This window comes from Lepidothrix coronata, unplaced genomic scaffold, assembly GCF_001604755.1.
Source record: "Lepidothrix coronata isolate B3197 unplaced genomic scaffold, Lepidothrix_coronata-1.0 Scaffold144, whole genome shotgun sequence".
Classification (NCBI taxonomy): Eukaryota; Metazoa; Chordata; class Aves; order Passeriformes; family Pipridae; genus Lepidothrix; species Lepidothrix coronata.
Window position 1 is genome coordinate 1,739,333 of NW_016690324.1, and position 20,908 is coordinate 1,760,240.

Sequence of the window (20,908 nt, forward strand, 5' to 3'; positions counted from 1 at the left end):
GATAGAAGCACTTTTGTTGTCTTATCTGGTGTCATTCTTGGCTTTTTTGGCTGTTTAATAGACTTTTGTCCATGGAAGTCAGTGATAAGATGACATTCTGGGGTGAAGTTTTGATTTTTTCAGTGTTTGTTTCTCCCTTCTTGTTAATACACCATTTCAAACGTTACTGAAAAGTTGTATCTTCTGGGGAGAGGTTAAAGGAAAATACAGTGATTCTCCTGTGTGGAGGGAATTTGAGAAGAGCACATAAGGTTGTAGGAAAAGAAACCTGTGTGTGTGAGCTCTCCTTTGGTCCTGGAATGGAAACACAAGCAGCTGTTTCCACAGCTACAATGAGTGTGACTGAGCAAGACTTGCCCAGTTCATCTCCAGGCTGGAAATTATGTGCTGGAGTATGACAAATACACTGTACTTAGAAATTGTTTCCCCAAATTGGAATTTGACTGGAGGACTGAAATAATGTAAACAGAGTACTGGAGTTTTTTCTGGTCAGGGTGAATATTGCTGTCAGCAGTGTCAAAGTGGCAACTGTTGGTGTATTGGAACTCTCCTGGTAACTTGCTTTTAATATTCAGACACTTTTTGTGAGCACTTTGAAAAGTCTAAACCCAAATTACTTATTTTATATTTCAAATTTCTTATATTCCCCCAAATACGACTCTTTTTGAAGAAATCAAGTACTGGGCTTTGACAGAAATACTTGAAGCAGTCAGTCATCCCATGCCAACTTTTAGCAGACAAAATGGTGACAGGGATTCATCTGAACTTGTTTTGTGAGATGGTGTCATAGAACTGCCAGCATTTCTTCATCCCCTTCCAGCTCTGTTGCTGCTTTATTTAGTAACAGGGATTAGTAGCTCCTTTTGGAACGTCTGTCAGAGTTGTTTCATTTCATATATGTTGAGCACAAGGCAACATCCAACCCAGCTGTTTTCAGGACTAGGATGTAGCAACTGCCATGATTTTAGTCACCCCAGACTTCATGCTGTGGTGGACAATTTGAAGTAGAACTTTTATTGAAGAAATAAAAAAAAATGGTTTATCTTAAGATGGAAAGCCATTGTCTGACTTCTGGTGATTGAAACACTTGATCACTGGCCTTACTTTAGCTTTAAAAATACTGTATGGTTAAAAAGCATGATTTCCAACCCCCCACATTAGAAGCTTTGAGTTCTTGAGGGTGTTTTGTGGTCAGGGATGATTATGAAAATGTTTTCAGCTGAGAATGCCATTCCTAAATCTTCTTAACATACTTTTTGCCAACAGACTGCAGACGTATTATTGCAACCATGTGATGAAGATGCAGATGTTGATGGAGAAAATAATAGTGAAAGGTTTGTGTTTTTCTGTACCCACTGACATGGCAGGATTTGCAACTTCAGTTTTGAAATGCAGAGTGTATCAACTGTCATTTGTCACAACACAGCATAATATGGGGGAGGTGAACTAAACATATCACATTTCACATATGAAAACAGGATAAGATTGAGTTACCTTTTTATATGATATAAAAGGCATGGAACTTGATGTGCTTAAAAGAGAAAATAACTATAAGCCTATATGATATGGCCTTCTCTTTGAACAATCCTATGTTCTGGGCAAGAGAAGCAGAAGAAGAAAAAGTTATTTTCTTTAAAATTTTTTGGCACATTTTATTGCTCTTAATGATTGAAGAATTAATGCTGGTAACAGTGACTAGCCAGAAAGCTTTGTTAATTTGTAGTTTGAGTTCAGCACGGATTGAAATTTCAGTTTGAGCTGAATGGAGTTTTAAAATATTAACCCCCAGTTCGAGAATAAAACTCTGAGCTGTTTCTATTTCCAACTTGGTTCAAGCCCAATTGTTTAAATGCTTCAGTTTGATATTCCCTGTGAAGATCACAGAGTAGAAAAAAGAGAAGTAATGTAACTTTTGTTCCCCAGAATTTTAATTACTGCTTTAAGTAAATACATTATCTATCTGCTAAAATGGACTGGGGTTTGTGAGAATAAAATTTAAGAGGATTGTATGGTATTTATTGTCCATTAAGAACTTGTATTTAAAATAATTTGGTCTGTGTCTTCTTTTTAGGGAAAATAGTATATTGCTTGATGGCAATGATAGAATATCTTCAGAGATAACTCTGGTAAGATGATGATTTCATTTATATACAGATACACAGTGTCTTATAAACTTTTATGAAATACAAAAGTGAAGAAAACCAGTAAATTTAGCTTTTAACATCCTCTGTTGGTTGGCCTGCTGCAGGGCTTGCAAAACCTCTGTTAGAGATCTCATCATCTCCCTTCACAGAAACTTGGGGCAGCAGAGCAAACTTATGCATCTCTTGTAAGGAATGTTTTGTCATGTAAATAATTGCCTCCCCTTGGGACGTGTGTACTTATAATTCCTCGAGTTCGGAAAGATAACTTTCTGGGGAAAAAAAGTTCCAGAAGTGATATAGGCACTGGATTTCCAGTTGCTAAGTAGTAACCAAATTGTTTCTGTTGCTTAAATGCAGGATTCAAGTAGCAAGACGTGCGATCTAAATGCAAACACTGACCCTGAGGTGCTGGGGGGTGGCAGCGTCAGCGGTCCCGAGGAAGCTCCGGGCGTCCAAGTGCCACGTCTGGATCTCAAGAACGTATCCGATGGTGACAAATGGGAAGGTAATTTCCACCCTTTAGCTCGCTATATAGTCAGCTAGGAGTGATAAAGAGAACATTTTACAAAGTAGAAGCAGCAGACAACTTACCTTTTCTTTTGTTCCATCTGAACAACATGTTCCTCTCCACGGGGTACGATGGGCCAAGGCTGACACAGGTACCATCTCAATTCAGAACTGTCTGCAACTTAATTAAGGACCTTAAAAATGTATAAAGAAAAAATAGTCAAAGGAACAATTGAAGAAAGAAAGCAAAAAAAGCCCAAGTTTCATTCTAGCTGGTTTGGGTTTGGTTTTGCTTTTTATTGTTTTTAAAGTGTCTAGTGGTTCCATGACCCTGAGTGTCTCATCCAAGTCTTTAAAACCACTTTAATTATGTCATATAGTTAAATTTCACACTGTGTTTTGTTTGTCTTTTTTTTTTTTTAATGCAAACTACCGAAGTTCTAATGCTAGCTGAATTTGACTTAAAATCACTAAACTGCCAATTTATATTTCAGTTATTCTGAAATATCTGTTTAAAACATCAGAGATGTCAGATGTTGGTTTTCATGTCATTGGACAACTTGAAACAGCTCTAAATTTTCAAATAAGGGCTAAAGTTGCAGATGGATATTATTTCAGTGCCTCTTCTCCCTCCACTATTTGGATTTTAGGAAAAATAACATATTTGAAACATAGTTTTCTCTCAGACAGGGTTCCTTATGTTTTTGACCTTATTCTTCATGGCCTTCCAGGCTTAGCAAACCCCCAAGCTTGTGACTTGACTGAATTTTGTTGCTCAAATGTCTGGTAATAGCTGGTTAGACCGTTGCTTTACTTAAACAGACCATAAGCCCTTTGTAACCAGAGCAAAACACTCTCATCAGTATCTTCTTTTCAAAATACTTCTTTTTATGTGTACCTTATATCCCATTTCCTCTGCCTGGTGTTGATATTTGAAGTCATGGCACCTTAAAAAAATACAAGAGATATAATGTGCTAAAATACTCTGAGCTGTCCCTGGCAGTGCAGTGGCCACAGTCCACTTGCTTCTGGTCTGAAAAACTTGCAAATGCGATTTGATTAATGCAGTGCAGGTGGACTATGCAGGGACAAGGTTTTAACTTCCAACAGGCTGTTCCAGTGCCAGCTGCTCTTTAATTATCACAGTCAAGTGTTGGTAAGACACTCCGAACAAAGAATGCACTGAACTTCTGGGTTGCAGTGTTAAAAATATTAGAATTAGTAAAGTGAAGCTGGATGTGTGTCCTGTGACAGTGCAGCTCAGAGCTGTGTGTCAGCACACACAGCTTTGTCCTGAAGCTCAAGTGGTGGTAACTTTATTGATAATTTGTCACTGGTGTTGACTGTTTTCCAAATTAATTGCCTTCATGAATCCATACTGCCCTTATAACCACTTTACAAATGATGAGGTTTGCAACTTCATTAGATTTGTACAGTATTTGCTGCTTGGTGGTTTTAAGCCCCAGGAAACTGCACATTCAGGGAATGTCATGCACAGAGAGGTCGATTTGCAGGCATCCAAAGACACTGAGTCCAGATTTTCTTTCTTCTTGCCCAAGTTAATAACTGTCTAAAGTTAAAAAAAAATCATCAAAACCCTGTTTATGTTCTCGGTGTTTTATTTACATTAGTTGCTTTACTTGCACATTACATTTTGTTGCATCCTCTATTTGTGCTAATCTGATTTAATACATATTCTCAGAAGGTTTGTGGCTTCCATTTTCATTATTTCCTTAAATCTGCTCAGAAAAATTGCTTTGGTTTTACTTTATGACCCCTCCTTTGAAAAGAAAGTAACATATTATATAAATTTATATTATAAGTTTCTTGGTATTAAATCATGATCTTTTGCAAGGTGTTACTTCATTGTAAGATATTTTAACTTTGGCTATTCTTCGGTTCTTTTTAGGATGGTTATTAGGATCTCAGCCTTCCAAGGCACTGCAAGTCCTTGTGGCATTCCACTGAAGTAGAGTGACTTTGTTGGGAAATCTGTAGTAGTCCAAATTTTGTTACAAGATTTGGATTATTAAAGCCCATCCAATAGAAAACTGAACATGAAAATGAACACCAAATGCTTGCTGGTTTAAGGCAAAAATGCAGATTGGTTAATTTATATTTCTAAGTACTTTTTCCTGCATTTGCCCTGCTTTTTGGAAATCACCACCATCTTTATTATTTACAAACTCTGGTCAAAAACGTATTTAGATCTTGCCTTTTGCTCACATGAGGATGCTTGAAACTCTTAATAAACTACCAAAAGTCTTTACTATTCCTGTATCAGTTCTTTATAAACCTTTTCAGTAAAAAAATTCCAATTGGCCAAGGACTGAGCATCCTTACCTGCCACGGGAATTCCTTGGAAGCTGAGAGTGCTCAGGGCCTGGCCCGAAAGACAGGATGTTTTTCCCTGGTACTGTATCTTCCTGCTTTACATGTTATGTATAGTTTGTTCTGACTGTGCTGTGTGTTCACTTTAGTATTTTTGCCATTCTTTTTCATTTATTAGCGCCATGCCCTATCACTTTCCCCCTCATTGATTTCAAAACAATGCATCTGCAGAGAGAAGGGGAGGGTAAGTATGGTTCGCCATACGTTCAGTTATCTGCCTTTTGATAGTTTATGGTTTGCTTTCTAACTAACCCTTCACCTGCTGTCCCTTATATCTTGGGAATATTCTGATCTGCAGTTTTTTTTGTCGATTCAAAAAGGTCCCCTTCTTGTATCTTGTGCTGTGCAAACAGACCAAGATCATGGCTGAAAAACGAGACAAAAAAAATCCCAATCGTACTTAGTAAATACACGATGGAAAGCAGGTACAAGGGTTATTTTTTTTTTTTAAAGATTAATTTGTGGGTTTTATTGTTGTTCTGCACACTCTGAACCCAGTTTTCAAATTTCTGATTTGAACTGGAAAAATAGACAGCACTTTGAAAGGAGAAAGGGAGGGTGGGATTTTAAATTCTAGTGCTTGGAAGACCATGTCAGCTCTTTGTTAGACAGTAAGAAAACTATGTCAAAGAATTGTAAGGGATTTTAGGGATGAACTTTTCATAGGGATTTGAAAGGATTGATTGTTTTGGAATCTCCTTCCTAAAAAATCACCTTCCACAAATTAAGAAATCTCTTTTTCTCAGTGGTGTCAAGATAGATTTAATCTTAAAACCCCAACAACACTCTTTTTAAAAGACTTAAGCAGATGGGCACTGTACCTAAAGAGGTACTTTCAGGGTTACCTTCTTCAGAACCAAGAGGACAGTCTTTCCCAGTACATGCATATGGTATGAAAACCAATTTCCACAGCAAAATGTTGCAATGGACAATAAATACATTCTCCTAATTTTGGATTTCTGATACATAAATTAGGCTCTTTTACACTGTTGAACTGCTCAGAATGCATACTCCCAAGATACACTTTGAAAAAGGGATCCTAGTGTGCATACTTCATTTCAGTACCTTTTTCTTTCAGTTATATGACAGAATTTGTAGCTTTCTGACGTATTTCAATGTTTTTATTCACTTTGTGTATTGACACCACATCCTCTATAGCATACAAGACTAAGCATTGGGTACTCATTTTTGTTTCCTTTTGACTCTTGTTTATAGTTCTGTTAACAGAAAAGTACCATTTTGTGTCCTTTTTTTATCTTCTAGATCCATTTCCTGCTTTCAAATCTTGGCAGGAAGACAGTGAATCTGGAGAAGCTCAGCTTTCCCCACAGGCTGGAAGGATGACTAATCATCCCTTGGAAGAGGACTGTCATCCCATACTGTCACATCGGAGTTTGGATTTTGGGCAAAGCCAGCGTTTCTTACACGATCCAGAAACGTTAGATTCTTCATCCAAAGCACTTTCTTTTGTTAGGTGTGTATTTTAATGCAGTCTGGTGGGTTTGGGGGCAGGAGATGTTACTGGCAGGATAAAAAAAACCCAGCAGTTTAAGAACCTCGTGGGTTTTTCATGACGTGAATTAATTGCAGACCAAGGTCAAGCGTAGCATTATGTGGCCATTTGACTGTTCTGCCTGCCCAGGAACTGCCAGAGTGAGTCAGGCCAGAGGTTCATCTGGGGTGGTATCATATCTCTCCAAGTGGCCCCTGACAGATGCTGAGGGAAAGAGTATAAAAATAGGGCAGGTTTTGCAGGCTTTTCCCTGGCATTTGGTCAGGGCTTCTGACAACCAGCTGTGATGGCACTTCCTGGGCTGAAGGTGGTATTTATAGCCTTTGTTTTCCAGGCTTTATTGGTCTATGATTTTATGTAAGATCTGGGTTTTTTTCCTTTTAGTTTATGAAAGCAGAGTTGTCACTAAACAAGCTGCAAGTTATTTGTGTGACACTGGGGAGTGTGACCCTCCAAAACTGTAACTAACCTGTGACCTGCACTGTATGCTGCTATTACTGGGAAAGGGAATTTGAGAACACTTCCCATGCTCATTAGGGAAGAAATAATCTCATGAAAGTGGGAAAATCTGGAACAGGAAAGACCAAGTTTAGAGTGTCCAGTTGTCTGTCTGACAGATTTATTGATGCCAAAGGTACTTGCCCAAGTTTTCTCCAGTGAGCCGCAGAAGAGAATGGACAAGCACTGTTAAAATGATGTAGAGAGTGACCTGCAGGAAAGTGCTGGTGTAACAGCTGTTCTCCTCATTCTGAAGCTGATAAGGATCTACACTAGTAGATTATTAGATTAGTATTGCTAATATCTTGAACTAGATGTCACTGGCTGTGTTGAGGCATCTTTCAGGCACCTTGTGTAATAAGTGTACTAGAAAATTCTCGTCTCAGAGAACAGGCTTTGCAAAAGCAGCAAATGTCAAGGAGCTGAACAAGTGCAAAATATGATATAAAACCAGAACCATATGCTCTACAAATCTATTAGTAAGATTTAAAAGTTATCAGTAAAACCAACAGAGGATGTGGATGTTTTTTAGGTAAGTATCTAATAACTTGCCTGAGACAGTCAAGTAAAGCTGTTTGATTACCAAGAATTGTTCAGTGGTAGCTTCTATCCTAGGCTTTATTCTGTGCCCAAGAAGTCTTAAAGAACTGCTGAGTATCTCTCACTTAGGTAAACAGCCCAGCCACCAGAAAGGTGGCAATTAATGGTACATTAGTTTACTACACTTGAATTTCAAATGCTGTATTTCTGTTACGGTTGTTACTGAAATTAGAGAGGAAAAAATAACACATCTTATCTTGAAGGCAGCAGCTCAAAGAACTTTGAGTAAATGGCTCTGAAAACTTGAAAAGAATGCAGTGTGAACTAGAGGAAAAAAATGAAATTAGTCACCTGTTACTTAAATATACAAGTTGTTTGCACTCGTTTAATTATTTAAATGACATTTTTTAAAATGTTTTTAATACAGAACACGAAGAGCATCCTTTAGCTCAAAAGATGACAAAAGGGAAGACAAGACACCTTATCAGCTTGTCAAGAAATTACAGAAAAAAATAAAGCAATTTGAGGAACAGTTTGAAAAAGAGAAAAACAGCAAGGTAGGTTACCAGTTCTGTTTTCACTCAGGGTGTAAAGGACTGCATGACAGGGCTAAGTGATTCTTGTAGTCCATCAGTGAATAACTGGGGGCTCACAAGTGAGAAGAATTTTGTTACACACTGCTGTCTGCAAAAGTGAACTGAGCTACAGCAATACTTGAAAATGTGCCATAATGCCAGAGCCAGAGTGACATTTATGCACTGAGACTTAAGGAGATTTCAGATGTGGAAAAGCAGAAGTGTCTTACCACTCTGTGGTTCAACTTCTGATATTGCTTCAGTTTTAGTTTCACAAGTGTTTTCCCTTTTGTTGGCACTGAGATCTGACCTGATACTGAGTGGCATCTGGTCACATTCACTGGCAGATATTACCAAATCTTGAAAGAAGTATTTATAAACAAGATTTAGTGTATTTGTTCTAAAATGTAGTTTATTTGTATTTTTTCAGCCCTCCTATAGTGATATTGCAGCCAATCCGAAAGTTTTAAAGTGGATGACTGAACTTACCAAATTGAGAAAGCAAATAAAAGGTAAGAGATGCTACAGTTTCTGGTTTTTTACAACTGAAACAGCTAAGTCATTCAGTAAAATTCCACAGGACACTAAAAAATGTTTCATGTCTACATTCTGAACTATTCAAGAATCAAATGATTCTTGTGGCTTTAGTTCATTAGGAGACAAACTTTGCCTTGGCAAATTGCTGTGCTCCTGTATTTGCAGTTAAACGCACCGAGAGTGTTACTTCTTTTAAACCTTTGAATTGAGCAATTTTTCTCCTTTCCAGATGCGAAACAGAGGAGCTCAGAAGGAGAATTCATACCTCAACCACGTCCACGAAGTAACACTCTTCCAAAAAGCTTTGGTTCCTCTCTTGACCAAGAGGATGAAGAAAATGAAGATGAGATGCGGGTTGTGCAGAAGGAGAAGAAGCCCACCAAGGAGGCTACACTGGAACTCATCTTGAAAAGATTAAAGGAAAAACGAGTGGAGAGATGTTTGCCAGAAGATATAAAAGTAAGCATGAGGTTGTGGTTATGGGATAGGCTCTTTCCAAGAGAATAAGAGAGGGAAATGGAACCCTGTCAGACACTTCAGATACCATTTCATCAGCAAAATGATGCCTCTCTCTAGCAGCCCTTTGCCAGGCCATCATATCTCAGGCTCTGTGGGGAAATTATCAAGATGAACCACATTTTTCTTGCTCACTCTTTATCAAAATATTTACAAGTATGTGCTGACAATCTTTAGGTGGATGAAGGTGGGATGTGTGGTATTAACTAAGCTAAGTTTAGCTGAGGCATCTGTATAGCTGGTAATGTAGAAAAGCAGTTAAAGTGACTTGTGTTTGATTAAATGTTAATTATTCTTGATAGAAAATGACAAAGGACCATTTGGTAGAAGAGAAAACATCTCTCCAGAAAAGCCTCTTGTATTATGAAAGCCAACATGGACGGCCGGTAATACTTGGTTTTACTTCAAACTCTCTTATTGTATGTGTAGACAACAGTAACTCTTGTGCAGTAGTTAAGACCAGAATTTAATGCTGGTGTGGGGGTTCTTCTTTTTCCTTCTCCAAAACACAAAGGTATCTATTGGCCTCCATGTTGGCATCCGAGGAACTTACTGCATTGACTTCTAAAAAAAGAAAAAAGTATGTATTAATAGGCCCCTTCTTCACAAATCATCAGGTTATCGGAGTTTGCAAAGTGATTGGTGTTATTTGATGCCTTATATGTCTGTGAGGCAAAGAGACATCTTAAAAATAAACAAGATTATCGAATTTCCTGGGAAAAAGCCAGAATTGTTTTTCTGGATTTCACAAAAAAACAGAAAAGGCAGTTCCCACCCCTCTTTCTCCAGTTTCATCTTTTTCTTTTTTCCCTTGTCATTTCTGTAGAACCATCATCATTGCCAGGCACACATTTTTTCCTTCAGTTCTTGGTCCCTTTTTTGCCTCTTTTCCATGGATATTTAAAACCAGGGTTTGCTTCTTCTGAAGCTCCCCTGACTTGTAGGAAGAGTTTAAACCTTTTTCCTGAAAAATGCAAGTGAGAAAAGAGAGAATGAAAAAACAGCCCCTTTTTCCCATTTATTTGCATAAACCCCATTCCATACACACACAGTTTGAGGTAGTTTTATGTTCCCATTTGGAATGTACGTGGCCTGGCAGGAGAAGCACACTGCTTTGTGTTTGCTTGTCTATTATTTAGTGACTGGTATAATTAATTCTGTGGTTTCTCTGCCTTTAGGTTACTAGAGAAGAAAGACATATTGTGAAGCCACTTTATGACAGATACAGACTTGTAAAACAAATGTTAACTAGAGCAAGCATTACTCCTATTCTTGTGAGTAAAACAAATGCTATTTCTGTTTGTTTTCCCACTCCTGAACTGCTAGGCTGCATTTAGAAGAGCCAGTAACAGTGTTCCCTAAAACATCTTTCTTGTGGAAGATATAAGACCATGTTGTCACTGTGCTTGAGGCATTTGATTTACTGCTGAGAACAGAGCAGTTCCAAGCTGTCTGTGACCTTGGTGGCTCCTGGGGAGTAAATGGTTCTCGGTGGAACTAAGCGAGCTGTGCTAACTTGCTGTGGCTGAGACATTCCTAAGTCTCTGTGCTAGGTATGGATGCACAGCACATACTGTACTTTTAGTCCTGCCCAGAATAGTAACACCAGTTGCAGTGCAGGTTCCTGTCAGCAGAGGCATGAGTGACAGGATGGCCATCAGAACCATTTCATTCCTTCATGCTTCCCCAGAGTGAGACCTGTTACCAGCGCCTGCAGCATCTGTACGACATCTGTGCTTTTTCATTGTGTTTTCACTTCATTTTCTCCTGAATTGCAGTGCTCTCTCTTCTTTTCTTTCCTCTCTCTGTGGTCTTGCGAGAGATAAGGAAGAAAAGTTTTCATACTGTGCAAGGAAATTGTTGTAACCTTGTTTATGGTACCTGTAAAACAGCTGGGGAGTGACAGCCAGCTGGCTTTGTTGTGTGTGAGCTCTGAGCAAACCTTGCATCCTGACCCAGACTTGCAGAATACCTGTTTTGATGTTGGCTATTGACCCTTTTGGAAGGAAGGGAACTGCATAGCTGATGACAGACAATCTCTTTGCATACAGACAGTTCTCTGAGTAGCTGGGCTTACTCAGCAGGAACTTAATCTGCTGTTTACATTGTCACTGACAGTTCTTAGCTCTCTCCTTTAAGCCAAGTACTTTAAGATAAAGGGATCAGGTCAAGACCTTGACTTTCTTGCACATACATTTTTTTTTTTTTTGTGGCTACTTTTAAAGAAAAACATGATTTGCATCACAGTCATATTTAAGTTGAAGGGCTTTTATATCAGTATCCCTTTTTGAACTCCATAAACACAGGTTCCTCTTAAACACCAATGCATTTCTCAGTGACTGGTGAGTCAGAGGTTTTTGGTGGTGCCCTTGACTGGCTGAGTTTTATCCCACCTCTCACCTCAAAAATCTGACTCTTGAGCTGAGATGCTTTTTACATTCTGTATAGCCTTATGACTATGTCATAATTGTTCTTTTATTTTTTTTTGGCTGTGAAATAAAGGGGTGGGTGATAGCCCACCAGAAGAGACCTTGGTAACATGATTCCTAGTCTGTGCTGTAGGCAACATCTGTAAAATATTTTTCACAGGCCTTTTGAAACCTATAAGAGATATGGGGAGCTCTCTCATTTCCAAGGGTTGTTCAGTGGTAGTTCTAGGTAGGTGTATTCAGTGCCAGGCATTTCAAGAATGGATTTTTTTGATTTATATGACAGTTGATTCCATGAGATATCTCCTATGGTATTGTGGTTCCACAGCACTGAAGGCTGTATGGAAACATCCAGAGAAGCTGGAAACTCTTTACCTTTCATGAACTAAAGTCTTTTGACAGGTCATTGTCTGTGTGGCTTTTATGTTCCACCTTTCTCCTGTTCAGAGTCCATCTGTTGGAATTGCTCCTGCTGTCCAGGGATAACAGATGAGCAGAGCATTGTGGCATGTGTGCAACAGGCAGCTCACAGGGACACCTGCACAGCACAGGGGCACCTGGCTCAGGCTGGACTTCAAAGGATTTTGTCTCTGAGGTGGCAAGAGATATCTCTAACATCCCACTTCCAACTGCCAGAGTGGTCTGGAAAAAGAACCTGGCAGTATTATTCCCAGTGTATGCCTGGCAGGAGATAAAAACCAGCTCTGGCCTTGAGTAACTGAGGTGTGATTTGGGAGGAACAAGAGTAAATATGAAATTCAGAGATGTCACTGTGCTTTACGAATCTTCTACAAAACATGGAGAGAGCAAGTGCTTTTTAAGTCCAAAGAAGAGTATGTTTACATAGATAATAAGCTTCAACATTTACTTCTATGTCAAGGATACCTTGGGCATCTGAGTTTTTTGGGTTATGTGGTTATTTTGTTTGTGCTTTGTAAGTATGTTTGCAGTCTTATTCATCTAAAAGAGGAAATACCTTTAGGTATTGATTTGAATAAAATTGTGACTTCAAACAGCTTTTGACGTCTAATTCCACCTAATGAAACAAACTTTCATTTTTGCAGGGGTCACCATCAACCAAGAGGCGGGGGCAGATGTTACAGCCCATTATTGAAGGTGAAACTGCCCATTTTTTTGAAGAAATTAAGGTATGTCCAGTGCTCTTTTAAAAAATACTTCCCAGCACTTGTAATAGGAAACTGAAGTACGTCATATTTATGTTGAACTTCTGCTTTGACCTTCAGGAAGAAGAGGAGGAAAGTGATGGTTTGTCTTCAGACCTGAATGATATCTTAAAAACTGCTGCCCAAACCCAGCCCGTTCTAAGCCCAGTTGAGAACTCTGAGTCTGACGTTGAAGATGGTCAAGAGAAGCTGACCCGGGACCTGAGGCTGTCCAGCACCCGAGCTGCTTCCATGTATGGAGGATTTAATTTTAGGAGCTGCAATTATTGTACTGACAGTCATGGTACCAAATCTGTGATGCTGGGTGGAAGGGAGTGACATGTTCAGCATTTCTCAGGAAATGTTTGGATTGGAAGAGTGTTCTTTGCTCTGACGTGTCTTAAGATCTTTTAGTATTCAGTGAATTGTTTAGTATCTTCTAAACCTTCTTCAGCCTTGAACTGTGTAGAGAGCAGAAAATTTTACCCCTTTATTAACTGCTGGTTAATAGCAGTTTGATCTCAATATTTCACCATCAGACAGACAGCATGTTCCTTCTGAACCAGACACATGAATTATTAGTGCAGCTAGCTCAACTGTTTTTGAGGAGTTTAAATTCTCTTGTATGGCCAACAGTATTTTTCTTTCTCTTGCAATTTTTAGGCCTGAATTATTGGAGCAACTGTGGAAAGCCAGAGCTGAGAAAAAGAAGCTACGTAAGACATTACGAGAATTTGAAGAGGAGTTTTATCAGCAGAATGGAAGGTTTGTTTAGCACAAAACCAGATGCTGGGCAGCAGCCTCATGATGCAGCCAAGTATTTTTTTTTTTTCTCTATGGATGTTGCCAAATGGAATCTGATCTGTTTTGATCTTTGCTATGAATAATCTCCTGAAGGAGATAACTTCGTGTATTTTTAACAGTGGAGGAAGCCTGCTCCTGGATTTTGCTTCCTCTGTTGCAGTCTGTAAAGCACAGTAATTAAAATGGAAAAAGTGAGATTTTTCCCATTTAAAAATAATTAGCATTTAAAAATACTTGAAAATGCTTACATTTTTATATTAAAAAACCCCTCATCCTTTTTTTTAACATAGGGCAGGTAAATTTGTCTATTTTTCCTTTGTTCCAGTAGGTCAGTCCTGACAGTGGATATTTGCTTTACCAAAAAGGGTTATACAATTATTATTCTTCTTTGTATTGCTTAGTTATTTTAGGCTTCTTATTTGAATATATGTTGTCATGAATTGGATTGAATTGCTGCCCATTGTATTTTTGAGGTGTCTCACCTCATGAAGAAAACTAACAACACTCCTAAGAGGTCAGTCACTTGACTGGCAGATGTTCTCGCTTAACTATCCTTTCTCCAGTATTTCTCCTGAACTACAAACTCCTGGACCATTGGTCACACAAATTCCAGTAATGTGGCTTCACTGTGCACTTACTGAATTTGGCACTTAACTCCTTTTGACTTCAATGGCAAATAATGAGGTTAATAAGATTATTAGATTAATTCATTATACCCCAGTCTTAAATAAGAATAATTCCCTGCTGTCAATTTGTGGGTCATTCTACGTACAATAAAAATGACTTAAATTTATTTGTATTTTTCTGTAATCTGTACACAGAATCTGAAATCAAAGCCTTCATATCCTGTTAATAAAAACCCCAAAAGAGCTTTAGACAGCAATTAGCACACAATGCTGCAGCACTTGTGCTGAATAAATGCTGCTGGGTTTACAGTTCACTTTTTTAGGTGATGGCAATGAACTAAAAGATATTTTAGTGTCTATTATTGGTAAACAAGCTGCCAAAAGTGTTTTCATTTCATGACAAAAATGCTTTTGTGTCTGCCTTGCTGCAGGATGGAGGGTTTAGTTGAAATTCTGATGTGCTTCTCTTTCCAGGAACGTACAGAAGGAAGATCGGGTCCCAATGCTTGACGAGTACAGGGAGTACAAGAAAATCAAAGCCAAACTGAGGCTGTTGGAAGTCCTAATCAGCAAACAAGATTCTTCAAAATCCATTTAAATGCTATTCCTCCAACCTGTTGAGTAACATGGTGTTTCCATATACTACCCCTGTACTTGTTGGGTGCTTGTGTTCATGTGTCATGCACTGTTGAAAGAATCCAGTTTGTGCACTTTATTGTGGTGCCACTAGGACATGTTTGAAGGGTAAGCAGGTCCTGTCCAGAGAGCAAGTAAGGTTTCTGAGACTGCTCTATCCAACTTTAGCAAACACAGTTTCCATCAAAGCTTTGTATTCCAGATGCATCCACCTTGTTCCAAAACAACCATAGCTTTTTTTTTTTTTTACTTTAGCATTCAAGAACTTTGAGACTTTTGTTATTACCAACTTTTTGCATTATTGAAGAAATTCTTAATTACCATAATGCTACACTGAACTACTCCTCTTGCCTATTTTTTTATTACGGGGGGGGAGGAAAAAAAAAATCAGCAAATTAAAGGTACAACTCTTATTCCTGGAACACTTAAACAGACTGAAATTCCTTTCAAAGGACTGCTGTGGAACAACTTTAGGTTTTGATATTCTAAATTGCACCTATTCACAGTAATAATTAACGTCTATGGATTTTGCTCATTAGCGGTCACGTTTCCTCCTTGGTAAAGATGACAGTGGACGAACCAGAAAGTGACCTTTGCTTAGTGGCTTTTAAAACTTGGAAAACTGAAAAGTTCAATCACATGCTGCCTACAGGACTTATGTTACTGGTGTTCCTTTGATCTTTTCTTTTTTTTTTTTTTCCTGGTTGTTGTTTATCACCCAGTGGTGACGTAGTGTTTTGGCTGAATTGGATAACGCACCTCCGCTCTCGGAAGATTTGAGGAACACAAAGAACACTTTGGTGTATGGGAAATCTGATGGCACTCAGACTGGTGTAGCTCCAGCAGAAAGGAGCTGGCTTAGGACAGTTAAAATCCCACTGTACCTGAAATAAGTATGGTGTCAAGGGCTAAAATCAGTGTAGTTAACACGCACCACAGGCTGAGCGTCGGTCGGGAGTGCAAAGATTACTGCTGTTTATCACAGTTTTGTTTTACAGTTGGAGAATAAAAATAAGTTATCTAACCCTTACGATGTAAGCAACACAGTTTATGGGCCTTGCATGATTTAGCTTCAGAGTTGAAACTAAATAATGTTGTGAGTATCACATCTGCTGTGCTGAATGATGATTTAGCTACTGGCTTTACTCTCTGCAGCAGCCACACGCGGCCGTTTCCAAGCTGGCAAAATCAAAATGTTCATTTTCAGCTGGTGCTTTCTCAATTTTTTTTTATTTTTTTTTTTTTTTCTTCTTCAGTGTATCAGTTTGATTGTGGCCACGTTTTGCATGCACCTCCTCTCAACTGCATGTTTTTATGACTGGCTGGTATCAACATAGCTATGAATTCACTCCGCTTTATGAAAGACCAAAAACGAACTTTCTCACGACGTAAGAAATGGCTCGCATGTAACCTCAGAGACTTGCTGTTCTGTCATGAAGCATATGAAATAGGTTGCAAGTAGGATTTTTAGTGCTCAGATTTCATTTGTGTACTGTAGGATACTCCTTGGTTTGTTTTACTCTGCTTGTAGGCATGTAATTCTGGAATTCAGAAAAAAAAAGCACTAAAACTATTGAGCACTGGTGGTATGCCTTTTTTCTTTCTTTCTTTTTTTTTTTTTTTTTTAACCTGCAAAGTGATCTGGGACCTTAGAGAATTATGAGGTTAAACTAGTCTTGAGACCATTTACCAATTTTATTCAGTTCCATTGTGCAATGTACACTTCAGTTCCTTTTCTATCAGTCTGCAGACACGGGTGTATCCAAACATTGAAACTAATGTGTACTGTATAGTGTTGTACATGAATGTTTGTGTTTTATATACCACATGCAAAATGTCAATATGCACTATTTAAATGTTTTAAATAATATATTCCTCCTTTATAATGCTTAAATCTATATGATTCCAATATTTTTATAAGTGAGTGAGTGATCAGACTGGTTCCAATTCAGAATTAACAGCTGCTTTGTGTTTGTTATGCAGTGTTTGGCTGTTTATTCAGTATAGTAGATAAGCATGGCAACAGTTAATGCTGAGTGTGTTTTGTGCCATCCTTGTTGAGCAATAAATAAATGGTAGAACTAGGCATTTTGTGATATAACAGTTTTACTTTGGTAAAAGCAAAACCTATATATCTATATGGATATATAGATATGAAATATATATAACTAAACCAGATATAATTGCATTGCTATGTCTGGTGCTCATTGTATAGACTTTTATAATAAAAGTACCTTAACCTTTATTGTCATATATCTTTGTTTCTCATCATGCTTTCTCCTCCACTGCCATCTGAACTGGCAGCTGGGCTCGTGGTGCCGTGTGGGCTTCAGTTCCTGCTGGGAATGATGCAGGAGAAACCGGGAGTCTCGCTCCTTCCTGCCCCAGCAGCTGCAGTTTGGGAGTAGACGGGGCTGAGAGCTGAATCAGCCATTACTGGGCTAATTAATGCACCTTCAGCTGAGCATGTTTGATTGTGTCTCTGTATCCATAATGATCTCCCAGCCTTGAAATCAGTATCACAGCAGTTACTGCTGTTTGTGGCCAGAAAACACTGACTGCACACGCTGCTGAACACACCAGAGGATGCTTTTCCTCTCAACCAGACTTTATTTCACAGCAGATTGTTGTGAGTTTGTGTATGGGAAGTGTTCAAGGTCCTTCGAACTGACTCTTGTGTTGAATTCTGTGAGAATCCACCTTTCTTCAGCCTCAGGCCTGTCAGGGGATGAAGAACTGAAGGTGAAGACTCTGTGGATGTGTGGCCCTGCAGGTAAATGGGAATAAGGAAATACTAGGAAGTTGAGGGAGCGAGTGAGGGGGAGGAGGTGGAAGCAGCCTTGGGCATGTTCTTTGGACAGAATAACCTGCTCTCTGTTCACGTGGCCTTTCTCTGAAAATGAGGGGAAAATACAAACTCTAAGGACATTTGACTTGAAGAATGAACAAGGTTTCTACAGATCTGTTCTACAATCCACCATTTTTCCTTAACTCTGTTATTATTCAAAGACATTTTCTGTGATCAGCATGCTAATGTGAAAACAAAATTCCCTCCAATAGTGGTGTAGTGGGAACTGCTGCAAATCCATGTGCATTGAACTAGGAAGGTTTTAATGAGGAAAATAACCATGTTGAACACCACTAGTCAAAATGGGGGAGAAGCATGGTTTTGAGGGTGCAAAAAGCTCAGTGATACTGGGACAAATCTTTTTTTTCTGAAGAACCAGTTCTGAGATGGTGCAAATCTAAAGTATTCCAAGCTTGACCTCTTCAAACAGGTTTGCCTGAGCCACTTTGTTAACACAGGGCATGGAGCTTGCAGGGAAAAGCCAGGCTTAAGGAGGGCGAGAGAGGTTAAGGGGTGTCTGAAAGCTCTTTTGGGAAGTTCTGGGTGAGTAACTGTCTATTTGAGGCTCCTGGTAGGAGAGGGGCTGCCAGGAGGAGGAAAGGTTGTACATGCCCGAGGTGCCACACACCTGCTTTCCGGGCTCTCAGGCTGTTGAGTAATCAAGATAAACACGTCATCAGTGACCCGTGTTTTCTGGGACAAGTGTCCTGGGGTACTGCATGGCAACCAGCCCCCTTTGGAAGTGAAGGGAAGAAGGGTTTTATTTTAAACCAGTCCCTTGAGAAGAGAGTGGGTGGCTTGGCTCGGCTTGGCCAGGAGACCAAAGTACAAGACCAGTGAACTCTTACAGGGGGCACCCTGTGCTGCTGGGCTGGAGAAATCCTCCTGGATCCCTGGAATTCCTGTTTGCTCCCTTCTCTGTGACTCTGCTCCTCCACACTGGCATTTGGCACAAGGAGACCAGACACTGTGTAGTAGTGTGATAGTGCTTTGCAGGACCAGGGCTTTAAAACAGAACTTGTAGGACTTATCTAGGATTTAGGATGCCCTGGGGCTGGGGACGGGGTGTGTCATGCACAAGCCGAGCTGTGCAGCAGCAGAACTCCCCCGGGGCAGGGACTGTGGGTGCAGAGGGTGCTGCATCCCAGTGCTGAACCCCGGGTTTTCTCATAGCACCTTGTCCCTCGGGCAACGGGTGTAGATGGATTTAGGAACGAAAGGGATGTTCTGGGAATTCCGGCCGGCTCAAGGGTGAAGCGAAGCGCCCTCTGGTGCCTCCACCTGGGACTGCCTGGTCCAAGGAAAAGAGATTTGGGATTTTTCCTGAAAGCATAACTTCATTCTTTTTTTCTCTGAAGGTAACAGGTGTCTGGGACGGGAATTGTGGAGAAATAAGCGTTAACCTTGGCAGGTGATGCACCACCGAAGGAAGCAGTCAGGGAAAGTGAGGGCTGTGTGTGGATGGAGGGATCACTGGCTATGGAGAGGAGGGTTTGGAGCATGCCCAGGATGCTGCGAGTGCTCAGGGTCTGCTGTCCTGGTCACACAGCTGTGTCTCACAGCAGCCCCAAAACAAGGCAGAGGAATAAATGTCATCCAGGCATTTGCAGGGCTGGGCAGTTCTGAGAGCAAAAGCAGCACCTGAAATGTTCAGAGAAAAGACACAGAACCAACAGTGTTTTATACCTTTGTTAACAGTCCTGCTGTTCTTATCCAGAAATAGAAAAAAAAACAGGGAGGGAGGACTTTGGTTTTATTTAACCTGTGTGAACAGTCTCTGTTACCAGCTGAGCTCACACATTTTGCTGTGCCCTCCTGCCTGAGGCATCCTTACCTCGTGAATGCTTTTCAGCATTTTCCTGAGCTTTGTTTTAGTAATGTTTGTTCCCCAATGGACCTGTGAGCCTGGAGAGCCCAGAACACACAACCGCAACCACGAAGCCTTGAGGTGGCACTGCCCTCAAACTTGCATTTGCCAACTTCCTCTGCTCATCCCTCAGCTGCCAAGGGTCTGAGTCCTGAAATGCTTCACAAGCACAGGGTCTTACAGTCTCTGTCCCCCTCCCTGGGCAGCCACAAGATGTGCTGAAAGAGTGACAATATTTTAAATTATTGTCCCACCTCACTCTTGACTAATTTCCTTACAAGTCCCTCTACTAAATTCTTCCCTCCCTGAGGGCAGCTGTTGTCAGCCAGTATAAAAGCACTGAAAATATCTTAAAATCACTGACTTTGTGTAGATCTTCTGCCTCTCAGGTTGTCACTGGTGAGGGTTTCACCTACGGCTGAAGCTGCCTGGGAGTGGGAAGAACATCTGCAAGAACAGACTCCCACACACTCCTGCTGGAATTTCTGCAGTGGAGATGTAGCTCTGAGCTGTGACTGAGTTCTTTCCCTTCCTGTAGCTTTGATAACTCCAAAGGGCTCTATTGAACACCAGAGAGGTTAAAAAAAAAAAAAAAAAGGATAAAAAACTCCAGACAAAGCTAGCACAGCTGACTGGGACAGCAGGAGCACAATCTCTCCTGCAGGAAAAGAGATGGGCAGCTCTGCGGAGAAAAGTGTTCTCCATCTGATTAAAATGTGGATTTTCCTTCGGGCCCTTGCAAAAGGTCAGGATACAGAAATACACATTTCTTTTCAGAGCCAAGAGGGGTGGCAGGCATTGTTGTGCAGTGGTGTTTACAGCCAGCCTGAGGGTTTTTCCCTTTCTTCTTGTAGAAGTAATTTTGTAAAAAATATGTTGTAGAAGTACTTGCACAGACTTACCCTGGCTACAGAACTACCAGAGACTGCTGAAAAACTTTTTGTAAAGCAAGGAGAAGCTGCAGTAATCTTTCCTCTTGCTGCAGATGCAGCCTGCGACCCAATAGATTGCTGTGAAACTCGTTTGTTTTTCATACATCTGTTTCTGTTTAACATTTGGGCAAATGCCCAGCTCACAACTTTATACCATTGCTAAAACTCACTGGTCTCACTCTGCTGTTCAGTGTGTGATCTGGGCCTGAGCAAGCTCCCATTTGACTTTTGGGGCATAATTAGTGATTTTTCTTTATTTATAAGTCTAGCTTTTATTATTGCTACGGTGTTAAAAATAGTATCCTGTGGAGAAATAGCTTTTGTAAGTAACAATGGGGACAACTGTGACTCCTTTTGTATTCTGCAACTTCTAAAACACAGT

General features: G+C 39.9%; 1 protein-coding gene across 9 annotated transcripts in view; it reads left to right on the forward strand.

The window, feature by feature from the left end:
• FAM13B (family with sequence similarity 13 member B) overlaps positions 1-17,124 on the forward strand; it is a 46,157-nt gene extending 29,033 nt beyond the window's left edge. For 3 of the 9 annotated variants that reach the window (XM_017827859.1, XM_017827861.1, XM_017827860.1), the window contains exons 12-25: positions 1,267-1,334; positions 2,072-2,126; positions 2,502-2,649; positions 5,161-5,226; positions 6,306-6,516; positions 8,021-8,150; positions 8,599-8,680; positions 8,935-9,164; positions 9,524-9,607; positions 10,400-10,495; positions 12,715-12,798; positions 12,895-13,067; positions 13,477-13,578; positions 14,718-17,124. In XM_017827859.1, the coding sequence (XP_017683348.1) occupies positions 1,267-1,334; positions 2,072-2,126; positions 2,502-2,649; positions 5,161-5,226; positions 6,306-6,516; positions 8,021-8,150; positions 8,599-8,680; positions 8,935-9,164; positions 9,524-9,607; positions 10,400-10,495; positions 12,715-12,798; positions 12,895-13,067; positions 13,477-13,578; positions 14,718-14,841 (1,653 nt within the window). In that variant the 3' untranslated portion in view covers positions 14,842-17,124. The remainder of the gene's footprint in view (positions 1-1,266; positions 1,335-2,071; positions 2,127-2,501; positions 2,650-5,160; positions 5,227-6,305; positions 6,517-8,020; positions 8,151-8,598; positions 8,681-8,934; positions 9,165-9,523; positions 9,608-10,399; positions 10,496-12,714; positions 12,799-12,894; positions 13,068-13,476; positions 13,579-14,717) is intronic. The other 6 variants (XM_017827865.1, XM_017827863.1, XM_017827862.1 and 3 more) reach the window with 6 other exon arrangements.
• Positions 17,125-20,908: the final 3,784 nt, after the last annotated feature.